This window comes from Prunus mume, linkage group LG5, assembly GCF_029339155.1.
Source record: "Prunus mume cultivar Tortuosa linkage group LG5, ASM2933915v1, whole genome shotgun sequence".
NCBI classification, from domain to species: domain Eukaryota; kingdom Viridiplantae; phylum Streptophyta; class Magnoliopsida; order Rosales; family Rosaceae; genus Prunus; species Prunus mume.
Genome location: NC_142702.1, coordinates 21,590,628 through 21,615,449, shown reverse-complemented (window position 1 = coordinate 21,615,449; position 24,822 = coordinate 21,590,628). Strand labels below are relative to the sequence as shown.

The following is a 24,822-nucleotide window of genomic DNA, read 5'->3' as shown; positions in this document are numbered from 1 at the left end:
AAATGATCCAAACAATATAGCCGTGCGGCTATACTAGGAACGTATAGCCGCGCGGCTATAATATAAATAAAAATTTTAACCGTATAACCGAACGCCTAAAATGGTAATTTTAATAGAAATTTTAAAAGTATAGCCGCTCGGCTGTCCTCTATAAATATAAATTCTAAAGCTATAGCCGTTCGGCTATACTGCATAAATAGAAATTTTAAGGGTATACCGTGCGGCTATACGCTATAAATAGAAATTTTGAAAGTATAGCCGTTCGGCTATACTGTTTAAATAGGAAGCACGGCTATACTCTATAAATATTAAAACGTAATCCACGTCAGCTCTTTAAAAAATAATTCGGGGTTGAGACTCCAGTGCGCCGCACGTAAGTGTGTTGTAGTAAAATTCTATCCGTTGGTTTTGACAGCTGGAATACATCTAAGCCTTATAGAATAATAATCCTCATGATATATCGTCTGTTTTTTCTACAATTCTCTCTCTCTCTCTCTCTCTCTCTCTCTCGCCAATGTTTTACCTTTTCAAAAATTTTGTACACAATACGTGCAACCCCTTAAAACATTTTTCCCCCAGTCAAACGCTGCGTTTTAACCGTTCAAAGATTCAGGTAAGACTAAGAGGGAGTAAATATTGTAAGTAAATGACCTGTATTGATTAATTCATGTGAAAAATTAAAGAATAATGCTACATGTATCACATTTAATAATATCCAGTTTGTGGAGGATTCTTCTCATCAGTACGCGACATCTGCTGCACCTGAGGCACTCCCAAAACCGCCGGCGGAAGCTTTCCATCTCTTTTGTTCAGTTCAAAATGGTGCTGTGTCTGCGTAACTCCACATAAAAATTTATTTGTTACCAATAAACCAAAAAGAAAACATGCAACTGGTATTTGCTTGATTAGTTTTTAAATTATTGCATACCTGGATGCAAGCACAGACCCTGGAAAAAAAAAAAACAGAACAAGTCCAAGAAAAGAAAAATCAATACAAGAGTATGTACTTAAAGAGCTCCGGATTGAATATGTTGAGAAGGGTGAAAAATAAAGGCCTTACGAGCAAAAGACCGTGTCAGCAATGCAGCTCAAGACATTCGAAAGCTCACCCAGCTCTTCATTTCCAGTTATGCAAGCAATCAAAGAGAATATGCATGCAATTTGGCTGAGGATGAACATAAATCCCTACAAGACAAGCCCACGTTGGAGTGAGAACAATGTCTTAAGGCTTTCCTTTTTGTTACAAGGGAAGGAGATTGAGCTCTTGACCTAGCCTAATAACAGCCGATTTCTCGGTGTCATTTGACTAACCCAATAGCTTAATATCTTAGGATTTGTAAACAGAGAGAGAGAGAGAGAGAGAGAGAGATTACAATCATGCAGTTATCGCAGGGCGTTGTTTTTATGTTGAGTTCATCTTGTATTAGAAAGCGTGTTGAGGAAACCGAAGTTGCAAAGCAGAAGCAAACCTGCACACAACAAGGAAAGTGACACAAATTTAATCATTTTTTTCTCTACGGATAAAATATGCAACATGTAATTAGTACCTCAGTGCCTAAACACAATTCAGGGCAGTGACTTTCTCCGAATCTTCCACTGCACGGCATAAATCCGGCACAGCATTTGTACCTGTAACAGAGAAGATTGCAAAATTATTAATTAGTACTCAACATTTAATCTTAATTAAATTTTGTTAGATGATCAGGATTATATTTAGAAATTAATGCATGTAATTATTAGTTACCTTGACATGTCATTATAAAGAGCTTGCTTGCGTAGCAGGTAAGAAACACATGGACCACTGCGATCATGTAACAAAGAAAAAACTGATTATAATTTGCTTCTGGGTTAGCCTGATAAATCTACAGGGGAAATAAAAATTCGAATTTCCATGAAAGAAAAAAAAAACCAGAACTAAATACAACAATGCATCTTAGATAACATTTGCTTACCAGAAACACGCAAAGCAACAATCTGCAGAGAAAACAGAACATTGAAGAAAATTAAATAAAGAAAAAATACCAAAACCCAAAGAAAAATTCAACCCTTCCATTCCATTTCCCATGCCACTTTCCTAGAAACCAAACAACTAATTACCAACAACACCCATTTGGGTAGCCCTTAAAAACAAGAATTTACATTACATTCTCTGAATAATGATCTCAGCTTTCCCTTCATCTTTTTATTTTCCCTCATATTCTCGGAAACCAAACAGAAAAACACCAACCACCTGTCTATAATTTAATATGACTACTTACATGGAGTATCGGCGGTCACAGTGCCCATCAAATCGGTATGCCATAGATTCTGAAACCCCTGCCGGAGCTGCATTTTCTCCACCTGCTGTTGCATCCCCATTTTCGTACCGTTTCGAGCGAGTTTCAGAGAATGAAAAAAACAATAAATAAAAATTTAAGCTATTGGGATGATCAAAATGTGAAGGAAACAGAAAACACAACACACAAAAACGCAGAGGGGTTATGGCGAAATAGAAGCGTCTCAAGCGGAAAGAGAGTTGTGATATGATAATAGGCACCATGTAAAAATAGCTAGCTTCTAAATAAGAAACAGAGTCGTTTTTATACAATGGCTTTCGTTTTAGGTAATTTCATTTTACCAAAAAACCCAAGTTTATGTGCAAATTGGCGTGATTAGAATGATTACATGGTTCCATTTGAGAATCTGGTGCCCCAAGTGTGACATCAATAGCCTCATGATAAGTGGGAGAAATTCTGATGTATAGATTGGTTTAATTTGATGGGTTGTGGCCCAAGTCAGATGTTGTAAGGATTGGGCCTCTTGCCAATCTTCAAACATATTCTTGTTTCCCATTATCTACTATATAATGTTCTCTCCTTTTTCACATTAATGACTTTTACCCTCTTTAATCTCGACATGCTTCGTCTATTCAAAGTTAACTTTCATGCCCTCTACCGCACTATTTGGTTAATTTGAGAAAACTCTCCATATTGACAATCATGACCCAGGCAAAGACACCCCTTCTTAGCTCATATAGTATTAATTCTCGTCATCAATGTGAATCGAATCTGAGACCTCCTCCAACCAACTGGTTAGGATTTAGGTATTTGTTATTAGTGTCATCATTTGACTTAGAATACTTCGGCTTGTAAAGATTAATTTAATTTAATGGATTGTGGCCCAAATGTGTTAAGAATTGGGCTTCTACCTTGAAACGTATTCTTCTTTCCACTATCTTATGTATACTTTTCTTTCTTTTTTCACATTAGTTATTTTTAGCTCATTTACTCTCGATATGCTTTGTCTGTCCTAACCTATTAACCGGTCAAAAATTTATCTAGATTGAGCTGAGGAGGGATGATCATGATTCCTTTTCTTGGTCTCGTTTCCCTACAATTTTATCATGTAGCACGATTCATTTTTTTATATCTGAATTATGTCCCGTGTCATGAGTGATAATACAGGCAGCTACTTGACAAAGTAGCAAAGGTGCAAACCAAGTTTAAGAAAGCGAATGTTGTCCAAAGCTGTAACATTTCAAAGTTTTGGATATATACATATAATATGTCGGTATCATTGTCTCTAACAAAACGTATACAACTTAAAAGCAAGCCATCTTACAAGTAGAATTTATATAAATATATATATGTGAAAGGCTAATTTCAGAGGGTGTGGTAGGGTATGACATGTGAGTGCCAGTCCGTGTCTATTCATTTCAAAGTTTACTGAAATAACTGTCCTAGTTTTTGTTTTTCACTCGTCTTGTACAAAATTAGTGACGGGGCCCCTGCTACAATAGGCTGCTGATAATACAATATCATTGTACTATCAGAATCAGATCGCAGCTGAGCTACATGCCTAAAATCATCCAAAACTACTTGTCCATTGCATATAAAACATCACAGTGAATTGGAAATATTTGTTAAGCAAAGTCAAAGACCCAATGAGTTGAGCCAAGTCCTCATTTGCTGCTGTGCCTGCAGCAATGCATCTACCTGTCTCAGCAGCAACCACATATTAATTTCAACCTCTACATATTAATACGCTACATGTTGCATATATATGTCTCTCCTTTATATGCTCTGTAATTGCTACGACATATATGTATATATATAGAGCTTCAGTTGTAGGATCTCGAAATTACGGGATAGAGGTGTTCGTACATGCACCGTCTCGCAGTTGCAGAATTCAACAAGTGAAGGAGACTATATTTGCTTATGCATTATTACCGTCTTCGATCTATGTAGTTTTAGCTACCTAGGTTTAGGGTTACACATTTGTGGGGTGATTTATTTATTCATTCCCAAACTAATCTCTTTCTTGGTGGTTGTTAATCAAAACTAGCTCCATCAGTATTAGTCTTCTTAATCTGCTGCAGAGAAGACCAATTTTCTCAGCAACCAAACACAGAAACATGCTAGGAAATCATTTCGAAATGCATGTAAGATCAAATCTGGAAATTTTATTTGAACAGAACACTTGAACACAGTAAGGCTTTTTCCAATTTAGTTCATTCTAATTATGATCTAGTTGTATGTGCTGTTTTTCTTTGCAATGAAGTTATAGTCATTCTATAAAATTTTACCAAATTCCTAATTAGCAAATTGTAATCATTACAATGATATTCTTTTGCTTTTTTATTGGTTGTTGGGAAACATTTTCTTCACCCTCAAATTTAATCGTTTTAAGCAACAAACAGAGCAAAGGGCACATAGCATCTCTGCTTCACTGACCAATGCATGTCAAGGGGAAAAAAGAAGAAAGAAATGAGAGTAACCCTTTTATAAGATATATTTACTCATGAACACCCTCTAATGTAAACACACGAATTTCATGCGCGTAGGTTTCATCCACACGAAAAATATAATCAATAAATATGATGCAAATAACATTACACACAATTAGAAAAGTATCTCATCAAGTGTTTGACTATTGAATTGCCGATTCTCTTATGATGTATAATACCTTTCTTTTTCTTATTCCGGATTCTCTTATTAATAATGTTATCCTGAATACGGCTTCTTTTATTAATATGTAATCTGTAAATATGATTCAAATAGTTCATTATTGAAATGCAAATGGCCCAATTTATATATAGTTTTACACTTTTGCCCCTTGCCCGCTTATTTGGACAGTCATAATATCTAACCAATTGATAGATATTTTACCATAATTTTCTTGGCATTACCATAATAAGTGGGGAGGGTGAAAAATCAAATAAAATGCCTACCAAAAAACCCACCACAAAGCGACACGTAAGGCTGCCTCCTCCAAACACTTAATACACCAATCCTAGTATCGGATTCTGTGCCACCTCATCCATCCGACCCCCATCTGGACCGTCCATTCTGTTGACTCAAACGAGGGCCCCACACACACGTACGCTCATCAAACCCTTTTTCATGTGGTTGTGGGCCAAACGTGTTCCCCACTTGCTCCACTCGAGCGTGGTCTTGCCATGTTTTCCCGCGTGAAATCCACGCGCCACTTCTCCATCCTCCTCTCCCATGTCATAAGAAAAGACGTTAGTTTTTTTTTTTTCGTTTTACCAGTATTTTTATTTTATTTTTAAAAAGGGTCATTGAAATTACCAACATACCCTTGTCCCGGGGATAACTATCACATGCTAACGCACCCGCGGCCTACCCTACCCTGCTCATTAAAACTTACGAGAAATAAAAAATTTAAAAAGAAAAACACCCGCAAATTCCTAATATGCTGTACGTGGAGAGGCGAAACTACCCCTATGCTTTTGATTTCTGCAGACCCACCATAAATTATTGTGGGGGCGTGCGCAGAGGAGCCATTTCTGTCGCTGTCTTTTTAAAAAAATATAGGGTTTTTAGACAACTATCATGACGTGTAATAGCGGCAGGCTTTCCTTTCCGCTCACATCCAAGTAGCGAGCCACGAACTGTGAATAAGACGAAAACCTAGGGACAAAATTGTCAATAAAAGAAATGTAAATCGAAAATATATATATATACGAAGAGGCGAGAAAGCAACAGAAAAGTTAATAAGAAACCCTGATTATATCGAGTTGTGTGAGATCTGCACAAACAAACCCATCCCCCACAAACCCACCACAACCCCCGAGTCCCCCAACCCTCTCCTCTCTCAGCGAGAAAACACACGAGAAAGTGCGAGAAAAAAAAATCCCAGCAGCCAAACACATCCCTGCGGCTCTCTATCTCTCTGTGTTTTATCTATCTGAGCTGTTGGTTTTTGAAGAGAAGGAGGAAGAAGAAGAAAGAAGATTTGGAGATGCGGATCAGGAAGAACGCCAAGGTCTCCCCTCTCCTGTTCTCGTCGCACGCTCCAGCTGCGGAGGACCTCCAGGCACACGTGTGCCAGTTAAATCAATCCCCATGGGATGTTATTTCCTTTGGTCCAGACTCGAACCAGGTCACTCTCTCCCTCTCGCTTATCTCTCTCTATCTGAGCTTTTTGTTCTTCATTTTTAATTTCTGGGTAGATCTGTGGAGACCCTTTTGGAAGCAGAAGCTCCCACTGTTTAATTCGTCTTCCTCCACCTGCATTTCCTTCACTAGGGTTTTCATTATTTCTGGGTTCTTCGGGTTCCATGGGTTTCCCCTCCCCCAACATTAGGGTTCCCCAAAAACCCTAAAATTTCCCACTGTCGTCGTGTATTTAGCTCCCGATGCTCGATTAGGTTAATGGGTCTTCCTCATTTTCTGATATTTTCCACAGAAAATTTGAGCTTTCGTTGGTTTTTATTGTTCTTTCTTTTCCTTTTGGGTTGCTGTGTGTAGTTGGAAGAGAGCTTCTATGTAAATAACAATGGGAGCTTCGGTGATTCTCTCGGAGCTGCTGAAAGGTACACCACTTTGATCTATACCTCGATGGTTCCAATCATTTGTCTCCAATTTCGTACGATATTATCATTTCAGGCATTAGGGTTTTTTCTGCTGCCTTTCGTTATTTATTTTTATTTTTTCTACTCCCTCTTTATAATATTATTCAAAATTCTCGCGGCTCTGCTTGAAATGTTGCTGTGTATAAAATAATGCAAAACGCAGCGTTGCGTCGATGATGGATATCGGCAAAGAGAAAGCCGTGCTGATGGAACAAGAGCCCGTCGCTGATGACAAAAAGGGTTCGAATTCGAAAGAGTTATTGGACGACGATAACGAAGAGGAAGGGAGGAGATCAAGCTACGCGTGTTGCCAGAAGAACGATGGAAAGGGCTGGCATTGCAAGAAGAGAGCCAAACTCGGCCAGTCTTTCTGCAACCATCACTTATCCCTGCTTAGGTCTAACCATAATACCAACATTGCTTCCAACAATAAGGGCCCCCGGGAAGCTGCGAGCAAGGTGCTATCAGCTGGAGCCCGCCGCTCCCGGGCCAAGGCGAAGAGGGGATCCTCCTCAAACCCTTACGAATTCTATTACTATTCGGGGTTTGGCCCGCTGTGGGGGCGAAAGAGGGGCGGGGATAAGGAGAAGGAAGAGCCCAAGATTGATGAAGACAGAGTCACTACTACTACTTCAACTACTCCTCCTACTCAATCTTCGTCTTCTCAAATTGATGAGAAGAAATTCGAATATGTGGATGACTACGATGACGACGAGGATGACTTTGATGAGGATGTTCGCAGCGGGGAGAGCGGGCGGAAGCGGATGAGAAAGCCGGTGAAGGCGAGATCTCTGAAGTCCCTTATGTGAGTGAGAGTGGAAGAAATTTGTGATTATAGGGGTGAGGGGTGAGGGGGGAGGGGGACGGGCGACGGGGGTGTTTAGGGTTCACAGAAATTAGAAGTAATTTAGTTGCACATGTCGTTGCATTTTGTCGCGGGTGAGCGTAGTCCCTCTCCGGTACATGACAGAAATGAGAGAGCTTTGTTAGAGTGTGAGTGGGTGTACTCAAACAATTGTGTTAGTCAAAGTTTTAAAAATGAGAGGGCCGTTTCGTAATTTCCGGCAGTTTATATGTTCGGTGTGATGTGGCCGAACGAGAGATTCTTAATGATGAAAGAATATAAACTCATAAAAATCACACCCTTTTAAAAAAAAAAGTATAAAAAAAAGTTATTTTCTTTTTTGGGAAATTATCTCCATGCAAAGTACACAGAATTTGGTGGCCCACATTTTGGTTGCGCCACGTGGTGGTGTGGTTAGAGAGCGGCCCGTTCAGGTTCACAGTCTTCACATGATTTTTTAAACAAATTCCTTCTCTCTTTTTTAAATAGAAAATAAAAAATTCGCACGTAATTATTTTATTTTTGTATGTAAGCAAATTTCAGGTTATTGTTATTCGAAAGTGACGTGAAACGTAAACAAACATCCTAAGTGACTTTCAGTTGGTCTTTTCCCAAATACGGATATATAACGTTGAATTATTTACAAGCAAATCCCTACTTCAACAGAGTTACACGCATGCATTAGCATATTTTATTATTATTCAAAATTATACCTAATTTATAATACGATTTTATTTATTGTAAATATTGTGTTCTTGTATGTTATCATATCATTTGAATGAGGAGAAAGGGTAAGAGAAAGGTGTTTGGACATTGGAATAGAATAGGCTGCCTAAACCCACAAAGAAAACGCATGTTTCATTTTCATCAAAAAGTATCACCTTTTAAGAAAGAGGAAGCAAGGAGATATTTAATTTCACAAAATCAATTATGAAAATGAAATGTGTTTAGGGGTTTCTATAATTTACTATCCTAAAATGTAAAAGGTTGCTAGATTCAGATGAATTTTCTCAACACAGTCTGGCGTTTTAAATTGTGGTACTTTGAATTAGAGTTGTTCACCATGTGAAACCGTGACTAGAAGTGCGGTTATATTCACTGTACAACAGCTTACATAATGTCTGGCAAGAGGTTATTACTAATTGGACTCTTCTAACAACTTGTAATAGTCAACCGACAAGAACACACACGTGTCATTTTCCATTAGAATTATCAATTTTGTATGGAAACCAAGAAGATATAAACGTCGCAAAATTAATTATGAAACGAAACTTGTTTTAAAATATATACAACTTACTCTACGAAAATGTAAAATATTGATGGATTTGACGAATTTTCTCAAGACAATCTGGCATGTTATTGTCAAAATGTGAATTGGAATTGAAGATTAGGTGAATGTAATCATGTCTAATTGCACGGTCATATTCGTTATATGACAACACCAGTTATATGATTGTCTAACAAGAGGTCATTACTAGTTGGATTCCCCTAAATCGACTCTTAATATGTTTTTATTCACATATTTTATTTTAAAGGTTTTTACTTTACCCTAGAAGATCTTCAAAGATGGCTTGAACAAAAAAGAAAATCAAGAGCTACAAACACCCCAAATTTGTTGATCATACCCCCTTTTGCATTCCCACATCAGTTTTACCCTTTAAAATTTGGGAAACGAAAACCAGCGTCCCCACCTCCTTATGAATCGAAACCCACCATCTCGTTTCTGCTTGCGCCAACATGTCCCTCATTCTCTCTCTACCCCTTCCTCTTTCCCCATCTTTTCCTCTATTTCCTTCTACTTCTCTCTCATCCCTCATCCTGCAATGGCAGAACTACTCAATGCCAACTGTGGGCATCTGCGTACACTTCAGTGAACTTGTCAAGCTCTCATACACCAAAATAGGTCCAAAGTACTACTTATTAATTGTTTTAGCCCCCACAAAAACCCATTTAGGCCACTAAATAGCAAAATTTGTTCATGCAATTTAGTCCAGAACCCACCATGCCCCCATATAGACAAAATATTGAGTCCGTCACTGCACACACACTTCTTTTTTTACGAAAACTGAGTAACGGACAATTATTGATAGACTTACAGTGATATATTAGTTGCGAGTGTGTAAATGCATTACACTTTACATAATATTTTTATTTATTATGTACATTTTTTGTTAAATTGGATTAAATATTATTTGAGTGTGTTTAGGAAAAAATTAGTATCTTTTATGACTTATTAGTTAAACTTAAAATTTATGAAATTTAATACGTGATAATGTCATGTTGGTTAAGGAAAACAAACAATTTAAGTCACTAAGGCTACTTAAGAGTGTCAAACTAAGCTTTTGACACTTTTTACGCATAGGATTGAGAGTTTAGTTTTCCCTAATTTGCATGAATAATTTAATTGATTGATAAAAGGAGATCATAAATTGGTTAATACTCACAACCCACCTAATCATCTCAGTTTGAATTCTCACTCCTATTTTATTTACTTACAATTCTTTTTATTTTTTATTTTTTTAATACTTTTTACTATATCATACAATTTCCAACAAGGGAGTGTAAATAGACAATCGATGAGTGAGAACATAAAATTTTCAAAAAGGAAGTGTAAGTGGACAAAAGAAGAGTGAAAAAATTAGCTCCCTTTAAAATAAAATAATAAATTTACCGGGTCTACTATTTTTTATAGGAATTTTACAGGATCTACCTTAAAATCGTAAAATCAATTAAATGAACTCAATGTAGATTTTTACAGGATTATCTTTCTATGTGTTGCAAAAATACGCTCAAAATCGTAAATGAACTTAATTTCCAAAATCAAATTGTAAATGGACTCTCCAACGGCCCTCTTGGCCTGAAGTGCTTGGGCTTAATCAACAGGCCTACTGATCGACACGTGTATTTACAGCTAGGCAACAATTTTTTTTAGGATTAATTTTATGATAAAACAACCACCAGCTAGTCTTTGGAAGATCAAGCATTTGTTTATTCGTTTGAAAAAAAAAAAAAAAAATTGTTTATTGATCTATAAATTCCCCATAATATCATATCACTATTATTTTTTAAGTTGGGTACCAATAAATTAATAGATTTTTTATAGTGACATTTTATACAAAAATTCTTAAGTGCCTATTTGGCGAGAAAAACTCTCACCTAGTCACTTGTCATTTTCTAGTTAGTTCTAAGTGTGTTTCAACTTTTTAACAAACCAATTAGAAAATGACTAGTGACTAGTTGATGATTTTCTCTTTAAACAGGCTCTCTAAGAGCATCTCCAAGGGAAGAGGTAAATGAGTAGGCAAACCTCATTTGCCTTGTCATATAAGCATTTTCATGCTCCAAGGGAAGAGGCAAATGGGTAGGCAAAATATACATACTCTCCCAACAAGGCAATATTTCTTTCTTCAAAGTGAAAGAGGTATATTAGGCCCTACTTCTTTTTTATAATAAAATATCATATTCACTCTCTCACATACTTTATATAAAATATAATAGTAAATGTAAAAGATAAAAATAAATAATATAAGTGTTGTTTGGGCTTAGGCCCCTTTTTGCCAATTTTTATTTATTTATTTAAATAATAATGATTTGTACACTTGCAAATTGCAATGCCTAGTCTTTTAGAGTGATCAATATTTTTCATGAGGCAAATGGGTCGGCAACATGCCACCTAGGTTGTTATAGTACAATTTTGCTTATTTCATTTGCATACTCCCTTTAAGCATCTCCAAAGGAAGAAGCAAAAGAGTAGGCAAACCTCATTTGCTTTGCCACATCAGCATTTTCATTCTCCAAAGAAAGAGGCAATTGGATAGGCAAAATATACATACTTCTCCCCAACAAGGCAATATTGCCTACTTCAAAGTGAAGAGGTATATTGGACCCCACTTGCTTTTATAATATAATATCATATCCACTCTCTCACCTACTTTCTATAAAATATAATAGTAAATATAAAAGATAAAAATCAATAATATAATAATGGTTTCTAGACTTGGGCTAGTCCCTTGGAGTAACTAACTTTTTTCATGAGGCAAATGGGTAGGCAACATGCCGCCTAAGTTGTTATAGTACAATTTTGTCTATTTCATTTGCATACTTTCTTGGAGATGCTCGGATTTTTGTATAAAATATCATGTTGGAAAACAAAAAACAAAAACAGAAGGTTAATGTATTGGGTGTTTACATGAATTTTTCAAGTAAAATTGTACCCTTCCAAATGGCATTCCTTTGCAATGTCTTTGCTAAGACTGGTTATTTAAGGAAACGTATACAAGTTAGGGTCAAGTATCATTGATATAAAATTGGACGAGGGAAGCTCATATACACATAGAAACCTCAAGCCACACATTGATATAACCTCTAAAATTGTCCCTCCTGAAAAGATTATTCCAAAATAAATGGGCAAGAAATTTCAAACTTTCTATTCCACACACATCTGTTAGAACTAGTATTTGGGTATTTCTGTTTGAGCCGTATGAGATGAAATCTTCATATACGGTTCTCTTATCCGTCATCACTGAAGTAGAGAACTCCTGGAAATAGTTGCTGGATCACCTAATTCACTTCAAGACACTGCAACAGAGAAGCATAAATATAAAAATCACATCATTTTTTAGTTTGGTTTTCTGTGGTTCTAGGCTACATACTGAGAAATGTAACAGAGGAAGACGGTATCGATGCAATGGAAAAAAACTGGTCAGACTTGTAATGTTTAATGCAGCAGACAGATCAAACTTACTTGTACAAATAGGCTGCAATTCCTAAAATTATAATCAGGAGGGTGATATCGATGCAGAAGTTCCGGCTGGACCTCAGCTGAAACAAAATTGTAAGGGTGTGCAGAGGTGAAAGGCAGAAAGAGGGGTGTTTTGCTCAACCAAAGCTTTCCTTGCTTCCTATCAAAATTGAATTAAAAAAATGCACAACGCATATTTACCTTGATTATGGTATCCTTGAGTCTCACATTAGTATTTTTAAGGTCAGCATTTGCCCTGTCAACCTGGAACGATTTCAACGTAATTAAAATAGAGATTTTAAAGGATGATCTTATAATGTTATGACAAATCGGAACGAAATAACGATATCTCTATGATGAACTGGAACGAAAAAACACCTCATCCAGAAAAAAATAATAAAAAATTAAAAGACAGAGGATTTACCTTATCATCTATTTCATCCATCAAGGGAACTTGCCTATCTATTTCCTGTACAGAAAATATATATAATTAAAACAATCACCGTAAAAAAAAATTAATTAATTAAAAAAAAAAGTGACTGGCTAATGGTATGAACTAACCTCATTCAAGTCACCGGCCATATTTTTCAACGTGTCCAATCCTTCTGCTATAACATCTAAACCTTGATCCTGTATGAAGTCAAATTGATCTCCCATGTAAGGATTTTCAGCACCAACTAAGTTGAACAAAAATGACCTAAAATTTCCAAAGCCCTATTGCATTGAGAGTTCTTCAACCAAATGGTGCAATTTAAAAAAAAAAAAAAAATTACAGCAGGAGCTTCATTCCATCCCCTTGTTAAGCATGTGAATTAGAATGAGAGTTTCAATTTCCTCAAACAAGATTTTGAATTTCAATGACAGATACTTGCCTGTTTCATTCTTCGCATTTCGAACTCCTGCCTAAAGCGATCCGACTCCTCAGTGTGTTGAAAGTACTCAGTATCATATCTCCCATCTGATACAGTTTAAGTGCAGGCATTAAAATAAGCTAAAAATGGTTTAAGTCTCTAATCCGTACGGAAACAATAATAACAACCTAGACTGATTGATTACCTGAAGTCGAATCAATTTTGATTCCTGCGTATGGGGCTGAATCTGTCCAACCACCAGTTTGTTTAGCTCCACTTGTTGATCCATCTGGTATTGCTTCTATCCTCTCCTTCAGTACAGATACTAAATCGCTCCGAGCAACGAGGTCTTCTTTCGAAAGCCCTTTCACCTATGCATGATTAACGTTTGTAATTCTTAAAGTATCAGCAGACCAAAATATGCTAAGTCTAAAATTAACCACAAAATGCAACCTTAATAGTACAATTGAAAAGATTTCAGTCTTTAGTTTGTATGATACGCAAACTTTCTAACCAAACAATGCGAGTGACAACCGAACCAAGTAATTAATCTCAAGCCAAAAAGAGTATTTTGGATCGAAAACTTATAGCAAGTTGCGAAATTTCTTGAAAACCAAGCAAAAAAATTAAGTAAAGAGACCTATTTGAACAATCAAACAAAGATACAAGCATTTCGTCAATAACAAAATGAGAAAGGATCATCAAACCTTTTAAGGGGCAAGTCTTCGCAGTTTGGGGAGCTCCTCAAGCAAACGAGCCTTTGTCCGTCGAATCTCGGCATTCATAGCAACAGCAGCAGCCCTGTTCTTCTCGGTTGATACCATCTCCGATTTCTTACAATACCAACGAATTATACACATAAGTCATATTAATCCAAACATAAAGCTCCAATTTAACTAAACACAGAGAAAATTTGTGGGATAAAAAAAGGAGCTTCATTTCTCAGAGTTTACTAAAACTGCATACCTCAACATACATGAAACATGGGATCAGATTTTCAATTTCCATTTATTTTCTCTTTCTTTCTTTCAGCTTTCTCAGCAGCCAGCCAGCCAGAGACAATGCATATTTTGTTACGAAAAAAAAAAAAGAGAACAGAACAGAACAGAGAATGAGACCTGTAAAGCTGTTTCGAGGTCAGCCTCGATGGCACCGTATAGACGAGCAAATCCATCGTCCCCAGAAACGTTGTTGAGCTCCCTCTGCTTATCTATGTCGTACTTGTCGTATTTCTTGCATATTGCATCAACCCTCGTGATCAAATCGATCATACTCATCTCTCTCTCTCTCTCTCTCAACTCTGCGACTTTGTTGTTGTTTTTCTTTGGAGGGAGACCAACAAAACAGAGCCTCTGCCTGTGTCTTTGTGTGCAGTTCTAATGTTTGACCGTTTTGATCTCAGAAATGAAAGAGAGAGAACACACAAAAAAAAGACAAGGAGAGAGAATTTAGATGTGGAGGGCCATGGTTGTTTTGTTTATTGAGTATTTTTATTCCTAGCTTAGGGGCGGAGATTTTAATGCACAGAGCACAACGTTGTGAGTGTTTTTTTTTCTGTCTTGAAGTTTGTTTGGAGATTCTTATGTACGATTCTGACAAGTGTACTTGTGTGATGTACTGTCTACAAAGAGTCTTGATACCACTTTCGGAAAAATCCTATACAACAATGTGATCATCGCAGTCAATAATTTTTTGCATTTGTTGGTCGTTATTAATATTGGGAAACTATTATGTGCTTTACGATGTATACAACGCTCCGATCATAATAAATTAATTATGTGACTAATAAGTGAGGAGATATTGCAAACGGCAGAGTAAAATCATAAATTTGACAATGGTAGGAAAAAAAGGTTGTGTTTATCTTGTGATTTGTTTTGGTCGGAGTGGAACAATCTTTACTAAGGTGGCGTGGGTTAATTTTCATTAGGTGTACAGAACTTTGTAACAATTAGCACCATATTTGTAGTTTGTTCATAAGTTGCATGGTAGTCTAAGAGTGGTTCTTTCCTTGACGATAGTATCGTAATTCATCAATGACATACAAAAACGTTCACACCCTAAAGTCAAATTTTGTGGGGCAAACGTTAGTAAAGATAGCATGGTTGCATTAAAAAATGGGAGCACTTACACAACACACATCTTGAGAAACTCACACATATACTCCCATTTAAAGTTTATTTTGATTGCACATATTTTACATACTTTTCGTTCTTGTAATTGAGTGGATAAGCTACTCAGTTAGATCAACGACCGAATCTGTATGTGTAGAGAAACTCCAGTAATCCCTGACGATATAGTCCCATTTTTATACTAGTAGCTTATTCTCCTATAAATAAAATATTATCGCTCTTCCAATAAAATTTTAAAAAAAGTTTATACTATTTGTGTTAAAATAAAAACTTAAGCATACATGAGAAGATAGACCACACAATTGGAAAAATATAATGGGAAAAGCATGCATCACAAGAGCTTTACTAATAAATCATACCATCCTTTGCTCTTTAGAGAGTAACCAGTTATCTCTTAGCACGCATCACGAAATTCCAATTAACTATACTATTTATTTCTTGTTTTCTAGATGCATTCCATGTGTGGTGTCTATTTCTCTATCCGACGGCTGAATTCAAGTGCGTGTCCTCTTTTTTTATTTTTATTTATTTATAAGATCTTGTGATTTTGACGTGCATTTGTAACCACTTATAATTATTGTAATAAAATAATACATCTTTGATTATTTACCGAAATGAGAAGAAGATTATCTTTATTATGCATACCTACTTTATTATTGCACACTCAATTATTTTTTTGGAAAGTACAAACTCAATTATTTGTTGAAAGAAACCATAAGGCTAGTCTCACTAAACTTATCATCAAATAAACAATTTATTTGGATACATATTAATATTTTACATTTTAGAAATTAATTACGAAACAATTTTTTGTTTGTTTTATCACATAGAGTTTGAAATCTCCTCAAACAAATATATAAGTACTATTAGATTAAAAACTATTTAATTTTCACGGACAAAATTTATTTTCTCTATATTATTTAAGAAAAGAAAACAACCCACATCAACAATTTAAATAATAGATTTAGGTTTCTTTGGGAGTAGTTTTGGATATACACAGATCACTTCTACGGAGAATCAAGTTATTTTATGGAGAAACACATCCAAAATCACTAGAAATGATATATGAAGAAACACGCTCTATTAATAATTTTGACTTATTTAGAATTATTTTTAAACGAGCCCTTAATAACCACACTCACACCTTCTAAGGACAATAAAACCTTTTTATTTTGACAATTAAGGACAAAAAATTATATAACGCTAATTTATAGCGTTTGGTGATTTCAACTCACCGTCCAAAAACTTTAGGAAAGAAAGAAGACGGAAAATAAAAACAGACCGGTGGCCATGGATGACTAAGACAAGTCAAAGGCATCGACTCACAAATCTCCCTCAATTTACCATTTAAACGACCGCTAATTGACTATACTAAAGTATTTGAATATAAGTACTCTTAATAAATAGTAAGCCCGTCTCTTCCAAGAATCAGAAGCTCTATGGCTTCGAATTCGATTCTTTGTCCCTCTTCCTATTTGAATCTCAGACTTTTTGTGTGTTTTTTATGCTTCATTAGCCGTTGTTGTTCATATGGCGAACTGGGTCCGTACAATAGCTTCACTGTCTCCAGCTTTAGCTACCCACCAACCACGGTTGGGCCCTCTGGGTTCCGCTATATTAGAGGTGAATGAGTAGCTTTTCAATAACCCTTTTAGAAGTTTGATTGATTCATTTGGTTCTTATATGGTTTGGGAAGGAGTATGGGGTTTAATATTTGATGGGTCGTAGACAAAATGTTGAATTTTTATTTATTTGAAGAGTTGTGGGAATTTTTGTAAGTGTATTGATTTTGGTTTTACTGTTGTTTAATTATACTATGTTTCTAGTTTTGAGATTGTTTTGTTTGAAAAGTTCTTAACTTTTTTCTGTGATCATGTTTGAAACCAAGTCTGGAAAATATATCTTTCTGGTTCTTGGCTTGGGATTGGTTGAATCACAAGCAAGCTTATTTCAGTATTTTATTTGTATGTCGATTATCATGTGATGAGTGATTTGTTTAAATGGCAATTTTATTTTAAACTCAGCATCCTATATCTAATCGTTAATTGCACAATATCTTACTGGTTTGCGTGTTTTGCCTTGTTCTAGTTGAATTGCCACCATGGTTCTCGTCAATGTCAGTGGCAATGAACTCGGACGTACACCGTGTAAGTATATGTTTATCAGGGTTTAAATCTTCCACTTCTCCTTTTGTGAAAGTTGATTCCCAAATGAAAGTTGTTTTCTGGATTTATTTTTTCCCCAATTGCTTTTCTATTCATATGCACTTTACTTTTTCACTGTTACATTGTATTAATGAAATTGGAGTTTTGCTATGAAACAAGCCTCTAGATCCATCAAAATTATCATTTAATACATTTTGATTACTTTGCATCCTTGCTCATGGTTCATACTATTCTCAGGCTACCGGAGACATAGCAAAGGTTCCTAAAAGTACATTGCCATTGATTTGCTTCAGAGATGGTAGCCCCCCACTGCCGGATGTCAACAGTTCACTAATGGATTCAGGTAATCTCACCTAGATTTAGATAAAGGGTTGGATTAAACTGAAGTGTGTGTGGACAAATATTACTCCATAGTCTCCATCCATATGCATACTTCTTTGACTTTGTGCTCGATCTAGTGCTTTGTATCCCGTAATATTACATTTCTGATCAACATGCATGTCAAAAGTATTCCACGAGAGCTTAACTTGACATATAGCTATACCTCAGGAGAGTCAAGACTGCAAAGTCTGCCATGATTAATTTCCTTTTCATCGAATTGGCATTACGAATTCCCAAAGGTTATACTTGCTGAGTCATTATGGCAAAATGGTTCCTTTCTAGTACTTTATGTGCTTTGGTCACAGGTCTCTGGTTAATCAGCTACAGTTCGTGCACCCGACATTGTTTCTCAACTATTACTTAACATGAATGCATCAGAATGCGTCTGCTTAATCAATAAATAACAGCTGGTATACTTAAACAATCTGTTTGACTATTGCAAACTACTGTTTTTTAGTTTAGATGCATTTAGATTTTCAGTTGTGCATCCTACTTGAATTATGATTGAAAAGATTATTGAATGGATATTCTACTATGGCAGTTCTAGTTCCCCATTCCAATGGTTCATTTAAGGGAATAGAAGCTCTTCAGAGTTCAGAGCAGTGCTATCCCATGCAAAAAAATTTTACAGTGAAGTTGACAAATGAGCAGGTCTATCGTCAATTCCTTTACTTATTCTTTGTATCATAAGTTAAATATATAATATTGGAGAGGGAATATGCTGATGGAACAATTCGGTAGTTCGTTCATGATTCTTTTCTTGTTTTTGGTAAAAAATTTATTTTCTATATAACCCAAAAATATATATATTTGTGGGTCTTACGAAACTGTTGTTCAGATTTCTCCAGGAGTTTGGTATTTTGGTCTTTTCAATGGCATTGGACCTACAAGGACACAATCAAAGATGGTATATTTTATTATCCTTAGATTTTTACATTATTTTTATCCCTTGTTTCTGATATCTACCACTTTATGTTTTACATTTGTTTTGTTTTATTCTATGCCCTTTGGGAAGTCTAGTTATGTTGATCCCATCTCTCATCAAAATAATATAAGAAGCAAAGTGCGTGGTATTGGAAGATGAAAAGGGCCAATAATTTTTCTTTCTTTTCTATTGTTTATTATATAAATATCAACATCGTGATGAACAGGTAATAGGGAAATGTGCACGGTATTCATGCTCAAAAATTGAAAATTGTGTGAAAAACAAAACCACTTCAGAAGTTGAAGCTAATTGAGTGGTTGTTCATGTTGAGTTAATAGGAGCTGTATTTTTGGTACCCCATAGAAGGCATTAGAATCTGCTCAAGTGCAACTTTTTGTTGTGTTGGTAGTGAAATGAAGGAAAGTCCAAAAACTATATCTTGAAGTTGATATCTGAAAAGTTAACCTGCCTCTGCATAGAAGGCATTAGAATCTGAGTGGTTGTTCATGTTGAGTTAATAGGAGCTGTATTTTGGTACCCCATAGAAGGCATTAGAATCTGCTCAAGTGCAACTTTTTGTTGCATTGGTAGTGAAATGAAGGAAAGTCCACAAACTATTTCTTAAAGTTGATATCTGAAAGATGAACCCGTCTCTGCGGATGCCAGTGCGGATGCCAGTTCCAAGGAATCCTAATAGACTGTAGTTTTGGTTTTTCTTTTTTAGTTTATCTATTTATTTCTGTTTTTCAGTGAAGGTTATTGTATAATCATGAAACTTACATTAATTTGAATACTTAATTAAGTCTATGATGCTAACATTGCAGATTAATCGTGCTCCAGCTTACTCCTTCAGTGCCAACATCACCGTGGAAGGATGTACAACCCTAACCATGTGGGGCCCAGACTGCAATCAGACAATAAACCCACTTTCTTGTGCTCTATCTGACAGCTTCAATCCTGCAGACAATTCTTCAGAAGCTGGTTTTTACAACCAGACAATTGAATATGTGATTTTGTGCAAAAACAATTTTGACACTTCTTGTCATAGAGATGGAGAGCCAAAATTCTACTCTTTGGATGTAGTGGCAGTATCACAAGAGTTAAAAATTGTTGCAATTGATGTTTGGTTAAATGAAACGTCATCGAATAAAAGCAAGAATGCCAGTGGTATTAATTTAATTTGTTTTGCACGGCATGGTGCAATACCTTCAGAAACTGTGAATGACTATTCCAGTAATATAAACAAATCCCCAATAGTCATACGCTTTCCAAAGGTTGGTCGCTGGTACATTACTATTTTACCTGTCAACCTCTCAAAAGAACTTGGAGGGAGTTCAGATACTGACATGAAAGTTTGCTACTCCATGGAATCAAAACTGCTTGAATGTCCAGTGGGAAAGGCTGGAGCAAATTGTACAAGGGAAATGTACAACCTTCAGGTGAGTTTGTTGATAAATGTGTTTCTGCTTATGTGAAAGTTCTGGAAAATATTAATTTCTTTAAAGTACTAGATTATTTGTTTGATTCCACAATACAGAAATTTTCTGAGGAGGACATCTGACCTTTGGATGTATTTTGTGTTGATATTGTCAATAATGTATCGATAACATGGCGGTACTTTTTTTTTTTTGCCTAGGTTCAGGCTACTTTGAACAATGTTTCGAAAATGGGTTTCAAAGAACATTCTGCATGTTGCCATATTAGATGAATTTATGTAATTTAGATTTTCTTATTCATGTTAGTTTCTCTTTAAAGAGAGTTTACAAATAGATTAATTGCTGCAGTATTTTATCTTTATCTTGATGCTTCAAGAAACCTATTGGCAGGAATTATTTATTGACAATCTGAAAATGGTTGTCTTTAGTTTCTCTTTAAAGAGAGTTTACAAATAGATTAATTGCTGCAGTATTTTATCTTTATCTTGATGCTTCAAGAAACCTATTGGCAGGAATTATTTATTTACAATCTGAAAATGGTTGTCTGCAGACGGCTCTGAGGAAAAGTTCAGGCTACTTTGAATCCTATTATTTACCTGTCAGTGAAAAAGTGTCTCCTGATTCAGCCAATTTTCCTCTTGATTCGCTTTTAACCAATTCTTCGCTTCATGGAGAACCAGACGAAACATGGACTTACTTTATTTTGGACATTCCTCGTGGTGCAGCTGGAGGAAATATCCACATTCGATTAGTGTCAGATGCAAAAATTAATTATGAAGTATATGCTAGATTTGGCGGATTACCATCTCTTACAAGCTGGGACTATTATTTTGCCAACAAAACAAGCAGTAGTGTTGGCTCCATGTTTTTCAACTTGTATAATTCAAGTGAAAACAAAGTTGATTTTTACATTTTGTATATTAGAGAAGGTACTTGGGGTTTTGGACTAAGGCATCTCAACACAACCAGTGGTGTGTCCAAATTTCAGACTACCATGTCTATTTCCCTTGAAAGATGCCCAAGACGATGCTCCTCACATGGGAGATGCGATACTAGCTTAGATGTTAGTGGATTAACAACATACAGGTTTATGTTCAACCCTACCCTTATGTTTTTTTCTTATCTAATATGTTTAAATTTAATTTTGTCGAATGTTTTTGTTTTAAATTTCTTTGTTGGAGAGATAGCTGACACCTAGATTTGTAATCTTTCCAGAGTCACTATGATCAGTATGATTTGGTAACATAATTTGTTTTTCTCGCAGCTACTGCTCATGTGATCGAGACCATGGAGGCTTTGACTGTAGCATTGAACTTGTATCACATCATGGTATGTGTTATGTCACATTTATATGAAATTGTTGTCTAGGCAACTGGTGTTTGTTGACTTTTTGTTAACTTTTGTTGCCCTCCGGACTCGATGAATGCCCTCCATTGATCGATCAAACTACTTCGGGGCCATGTTAACTTTCCATAGTTCTTAGCTACGTGAGACAATACTTAGAAAGAAAAAAAAGACTTTGAAGTGGTTTTATTTTATTTAACATAGATATTAATCACATTGCAAACTAGTTCCACGAGTCAGTATTATGCTCAACAATTGTTCTTTTACCTATTTCTCTGGCTGAAAATTGGCATAGGGCACGTATGGCAATCAATTTTTCTTATTGCGTCAAATGCTGCAGCAGCACTTCCTGCCTTTTGGGCCCTTCGACAGAAGGTAATGCTCTTTTAACTTATCTTTGAATTTGATTCACAATAACTAAAGACTTCTTGAAACAAAAAGCAATAATATACTTTGGCTTATATAAGAAATACTCCTTGAAGTGAACAGTTTTTCCCATTAGATTATCTTAAAAGGAGTTTGAACTGATACCAACGAGAGTGAATTCTTATATTTGAAAAACAACAGTGAGGTCTGGTGATTATGAAAACTCAAGTAGGTTCAGTAATTTTTTACTTTTTTAGTGATACCAGGGTAGGTTTCTTGTATTTGTACCAACTCTTTGATAATTGAACCTCAACTACTTATCCAACTGGAAACCTTTTTTTCTTTTCTTTTGACAAGGAGACCATGATTTCTATATATAGGCATTGGCAGAGTGGATAATATTTACATCTAGCGGAATTGCAAGTGGAATATATCATGCATGTGATGTGGGAACCTGGTGTCCTCTGGGCTTCGGAGTTTTACAGGTGCACTTCTTTCTCTCTTTTCCTTTCTTAAAGATATAATTATGGTCAAACCTAGGGGTGGGCATGGGTTGGGTTGGGTCAGTTTTTGTCTCAACCCGCAACCCAACCCAAACATATCGGTTTGTGATTTCCTGGATCCAAGACCCGCTCATTACAAGGCCTACCCAAACCAACCCAACCCTCTTGTGATCGGGTTGGGCGGTTGGGTTAGGTTAACTCAAAATTGTGCCCGTCCCTAGGTTTTGGTCCTAACCCCAACCCAACTCATACATAGCAGTTTATGATTTCTTGGACCCAAGACCTCTCGTTATTAGGCCAACCCAACCTCTTATAATTGGGTCGGTCGGTTTGGTTGGGTTGACCCGAAATTGTGCCCAACCCGAGTCAAACATTTGTTTTACATATTATAGAAAGATAATATTCTCAAAGATTTGGTGTTACAAACTTGTGAAGACACTAGTAAAATAGAATAAACAATGAGAACAGAATATGCAAAATAATGGCAAATGCATAGGGGTATTTGAAGTTAGTGTTCAATTGTTTAAGAGATGGGTTTTTTCGTGTGATAGAGTGAGATCCGTATTATTAAGCAGTAATTTACATTGTGCTAAAGCTCTCTCACCCCATGATGCTTAGTTGCCACAGTATGAATTCTCTCTCTCTTGTTGTTTGTAGTTAGAATAATATTGATTAGTTATCTTGAATTTTCAGTTCATGGACTTCTGGCTTTCGTTCATGGCCGTAGTGAGCACATTTGTGTACCTTGGTACACTCGATGAAGATCTTAAGAGGGCAGTACACACAGCTGTTGCAATCCTTACCGCCCTTATGGCATATACTAAGGCCACCAGGTACCTTCGGTTGATGGACATAAGATTCAGTGCATTTTAAATCATGCATCTAACCATGTTGAACTTTGCAGGCCAGCCAACATTATTCTTGTAATGGCAATTGGCACTGTGGCTCTTCTTATTGGATGGCTGGTAGAATTGTCAACCAAGTGTAGGTCATTTTCCTTTTCGATCAGATTCTCCTTAAATATGCATGAGAGGTGGGTTTCTTAACTATATCAATCATTAAGCATTGCCAAGAAAATTTATTTATTTCAGCTAAATATGCAATCAATACATTAAAAAAGAAACCCTCAAGACATTTGTTAAGTACATTAATTTGATTTGTGGAATAAGTTTCTTTTTCTCTACTAACATTTCATTTTTGAACGACCAATGCCATAAATTTTGTGCACACATATGATATACCTCACTGTCAATTTATGACTGAAGAATTATAATAAAAGCAATCCTTCCAACATTTAGATGTTATTTTGAATTAGCATGGACTGAGCAGGCATCTTCAATGAGCTCAAACCCCGTTTGAGTTTATAGCCCTACTGGATAAGTTGCGGATACCCCTTTGCCCTTAAGTATAATAGAAATTTTGTGGTGCCAATTTTGTAGTTGTGATTATCTATTCCACTTCGTTTTCTAAACTACCAAGGATTACACAGGTTGCAAGCAGTTAGGGGGTGGCTCAAGAATCTTTTTAAGACGATTGTTAGAAGATTTCGCTGGGGCTTTGTACTTGCAGGTGTAACTGCATTAGCCATGGCAGTAATTAGTTGGATACTGGAGAGCAGTGAAAGCTACTGGGTTTGGCACAGGTACCTATAATGAAAATCTCTCTCTCTCTCTCTCTCTCTCTCTCTCTCTCTCTCTCATGATTGGTACATAAAATGATCTGCAGCATTTGGCATATCACAATATATACATCTTCCTTCTTCTTCCTTTGCTCAAAAGCAAGTACTGCAAGTACGGTAGATACGGAGAATCAAACACTCCCGAATGGAGCCTATGAGTTGACTCGACAGGATTCATTTCCAAGAGGTCAATAAAAAGCAGAAGAATAGTAAGAGCATTTTTGCAGAGTTAAGGTTATAGAGAGAAGAAATTATATTTTTTTGTTTATAGAGAAAGGTGAGAATTTGCTGCAAAGAGATGAAGACTTGTCCGATTGCATCCCTGAAGCAATTTTCTTGAGAACCAATTAAAAGGCATTTGCTTTTCATGAAATTCTGGCCCCCATTTTCTTTCTTGGTAAAATGTTTTGGGAGATGGTTTGTGAATATCTTTCTGTGTATATAGGCAGTAGTATAAGTTTGGGGGCAGATGAGAAATGTTATTGTAGGCCCTGGGTGGAAAATTGTTACATGAATGACAAAGATGAGTGCGATTTTTGGTCATGCTATTATAAAAAAGGGATATTTCTCAAATGACTTTCTTTTTTAGATCTTTTATGAAAA

At 36.1% G+C, this 24,822-nt stretch overlaps 3 protein-coding genes and 1 pseudogene across 5 annotated transcripts; 2 read left to right on the top strand and 2 right to left on the bottom strand.

Moving 5' to 3' along the window:
- Positions 1-529: 529 nt before the first annotated feature.
- LOC103332095 (uncharacterized) lies at positions 530-2,477 on the bottom strand. The gene is made up of 8 exons (XM_008234791.3): positions 2,259-2,477; positions 1,953-1,974; positions 1,745-1,801; positions 1,548-1,629; positions 1,374-1,469; positions 1,061-1,185; positions 929-947; positions 530-831 (listed from the first exon to the last, which is right to left on the bottom strand). The coding sequence occupies exons 1-8, from the start codon at positions 2,356-2,358 to the stop codon at positions 706-708; spliced, it is 627 nt and encodes a 208-aa protein (XP_008233013.3). The 5' UTR covers positions 2,359-2,477; the 3' UTR covers positions 530-705.
- A 3,526-nt stretch (positions 2,478-6,003) lies between these two features.
- EDA8 (Putative membrane lipoprotein) lies at positions 6,004-7,914 on the top strand. Its single transcript, XM_008234793.3, has 3 exons — positions 6,004-6,384; positions 6,753-6,817; positions 7,020-7,914. The coding sequence occupies exons 1-3, from the start codon at positions 6,244-6,246 to the stop codon at positions 7,663-7,665; spliced, it is 852 nt and encodes a 283-aa protein (XP_008233015.2). The 5' UTR covers positions 6,004-6,243; the 3' UTR covers positions 7,666-7,914.
- Positions 7,915-12,440: 4,526 nt separating this feature from the next.
- Positions 12,441-14,732, bottom strand: LOC103332097 (syntaxin-71-like; annotated as a pseudogene). Its single transcript, XR_514130.2, has 8 exons — positions 14,411-14,732; positions 14,000-14,125; positions 13,498-13,663; positions 13,314-13,399; positions 13,003-13,071; positions 12,866-12,910; positions 12,643-12,705; positions 12,441-12,521 (listed from the first exon to the last, which is right to left on the bottom strand). The product of XR_514130.2 is annotated as a syntaxin-71-like (transcript).
- A 1,924-nt stretch (positions 14,733-16,656) lies between these two features.
- On the top strand, positions 16,657-24,792 carry LOC103332098 (transmembrane protein-like protein). Of its 2 annotated transcripts, none has more exons than XM_008234794.3 (14): positions 16,657-17,044; positions 17,510-17,568; positions 17,824-17,929; positions 18,509-18,618; positions 18,806-18,874; positions 19,717-20,331; positions 20,879-21,414; positions 21,593-21,657; positions 21,968-22,047; positions 22,419-22,523; positions 23,235-23,374; positions 23,446-23,574; positions 24,031-24,183; positions 24,267-24,792. In XM_008234794.3, exons 1-14 carry the CDS (start codon positions 16,861-16,863, stop codon positions 24,412-24,414), a joined length of 2,499 nt encoding a protein of 832 aa, XP_008233016.2. In that variant the 5' UTR covers positions 16,657-16,860; the 3' UTR covers positions 24,415-24,792. The 2 variants fall into 2 exon arrangements, 1 of the variants encoding a protein (XP_008233016.2); XR_514131.3 differs by having other exon boundaries at positions 16,664-17,044; positions 23,446-23,525.
- The last annotated feature ends 30 nt before the right edge of the window (positions 24,793-24,822 follow it).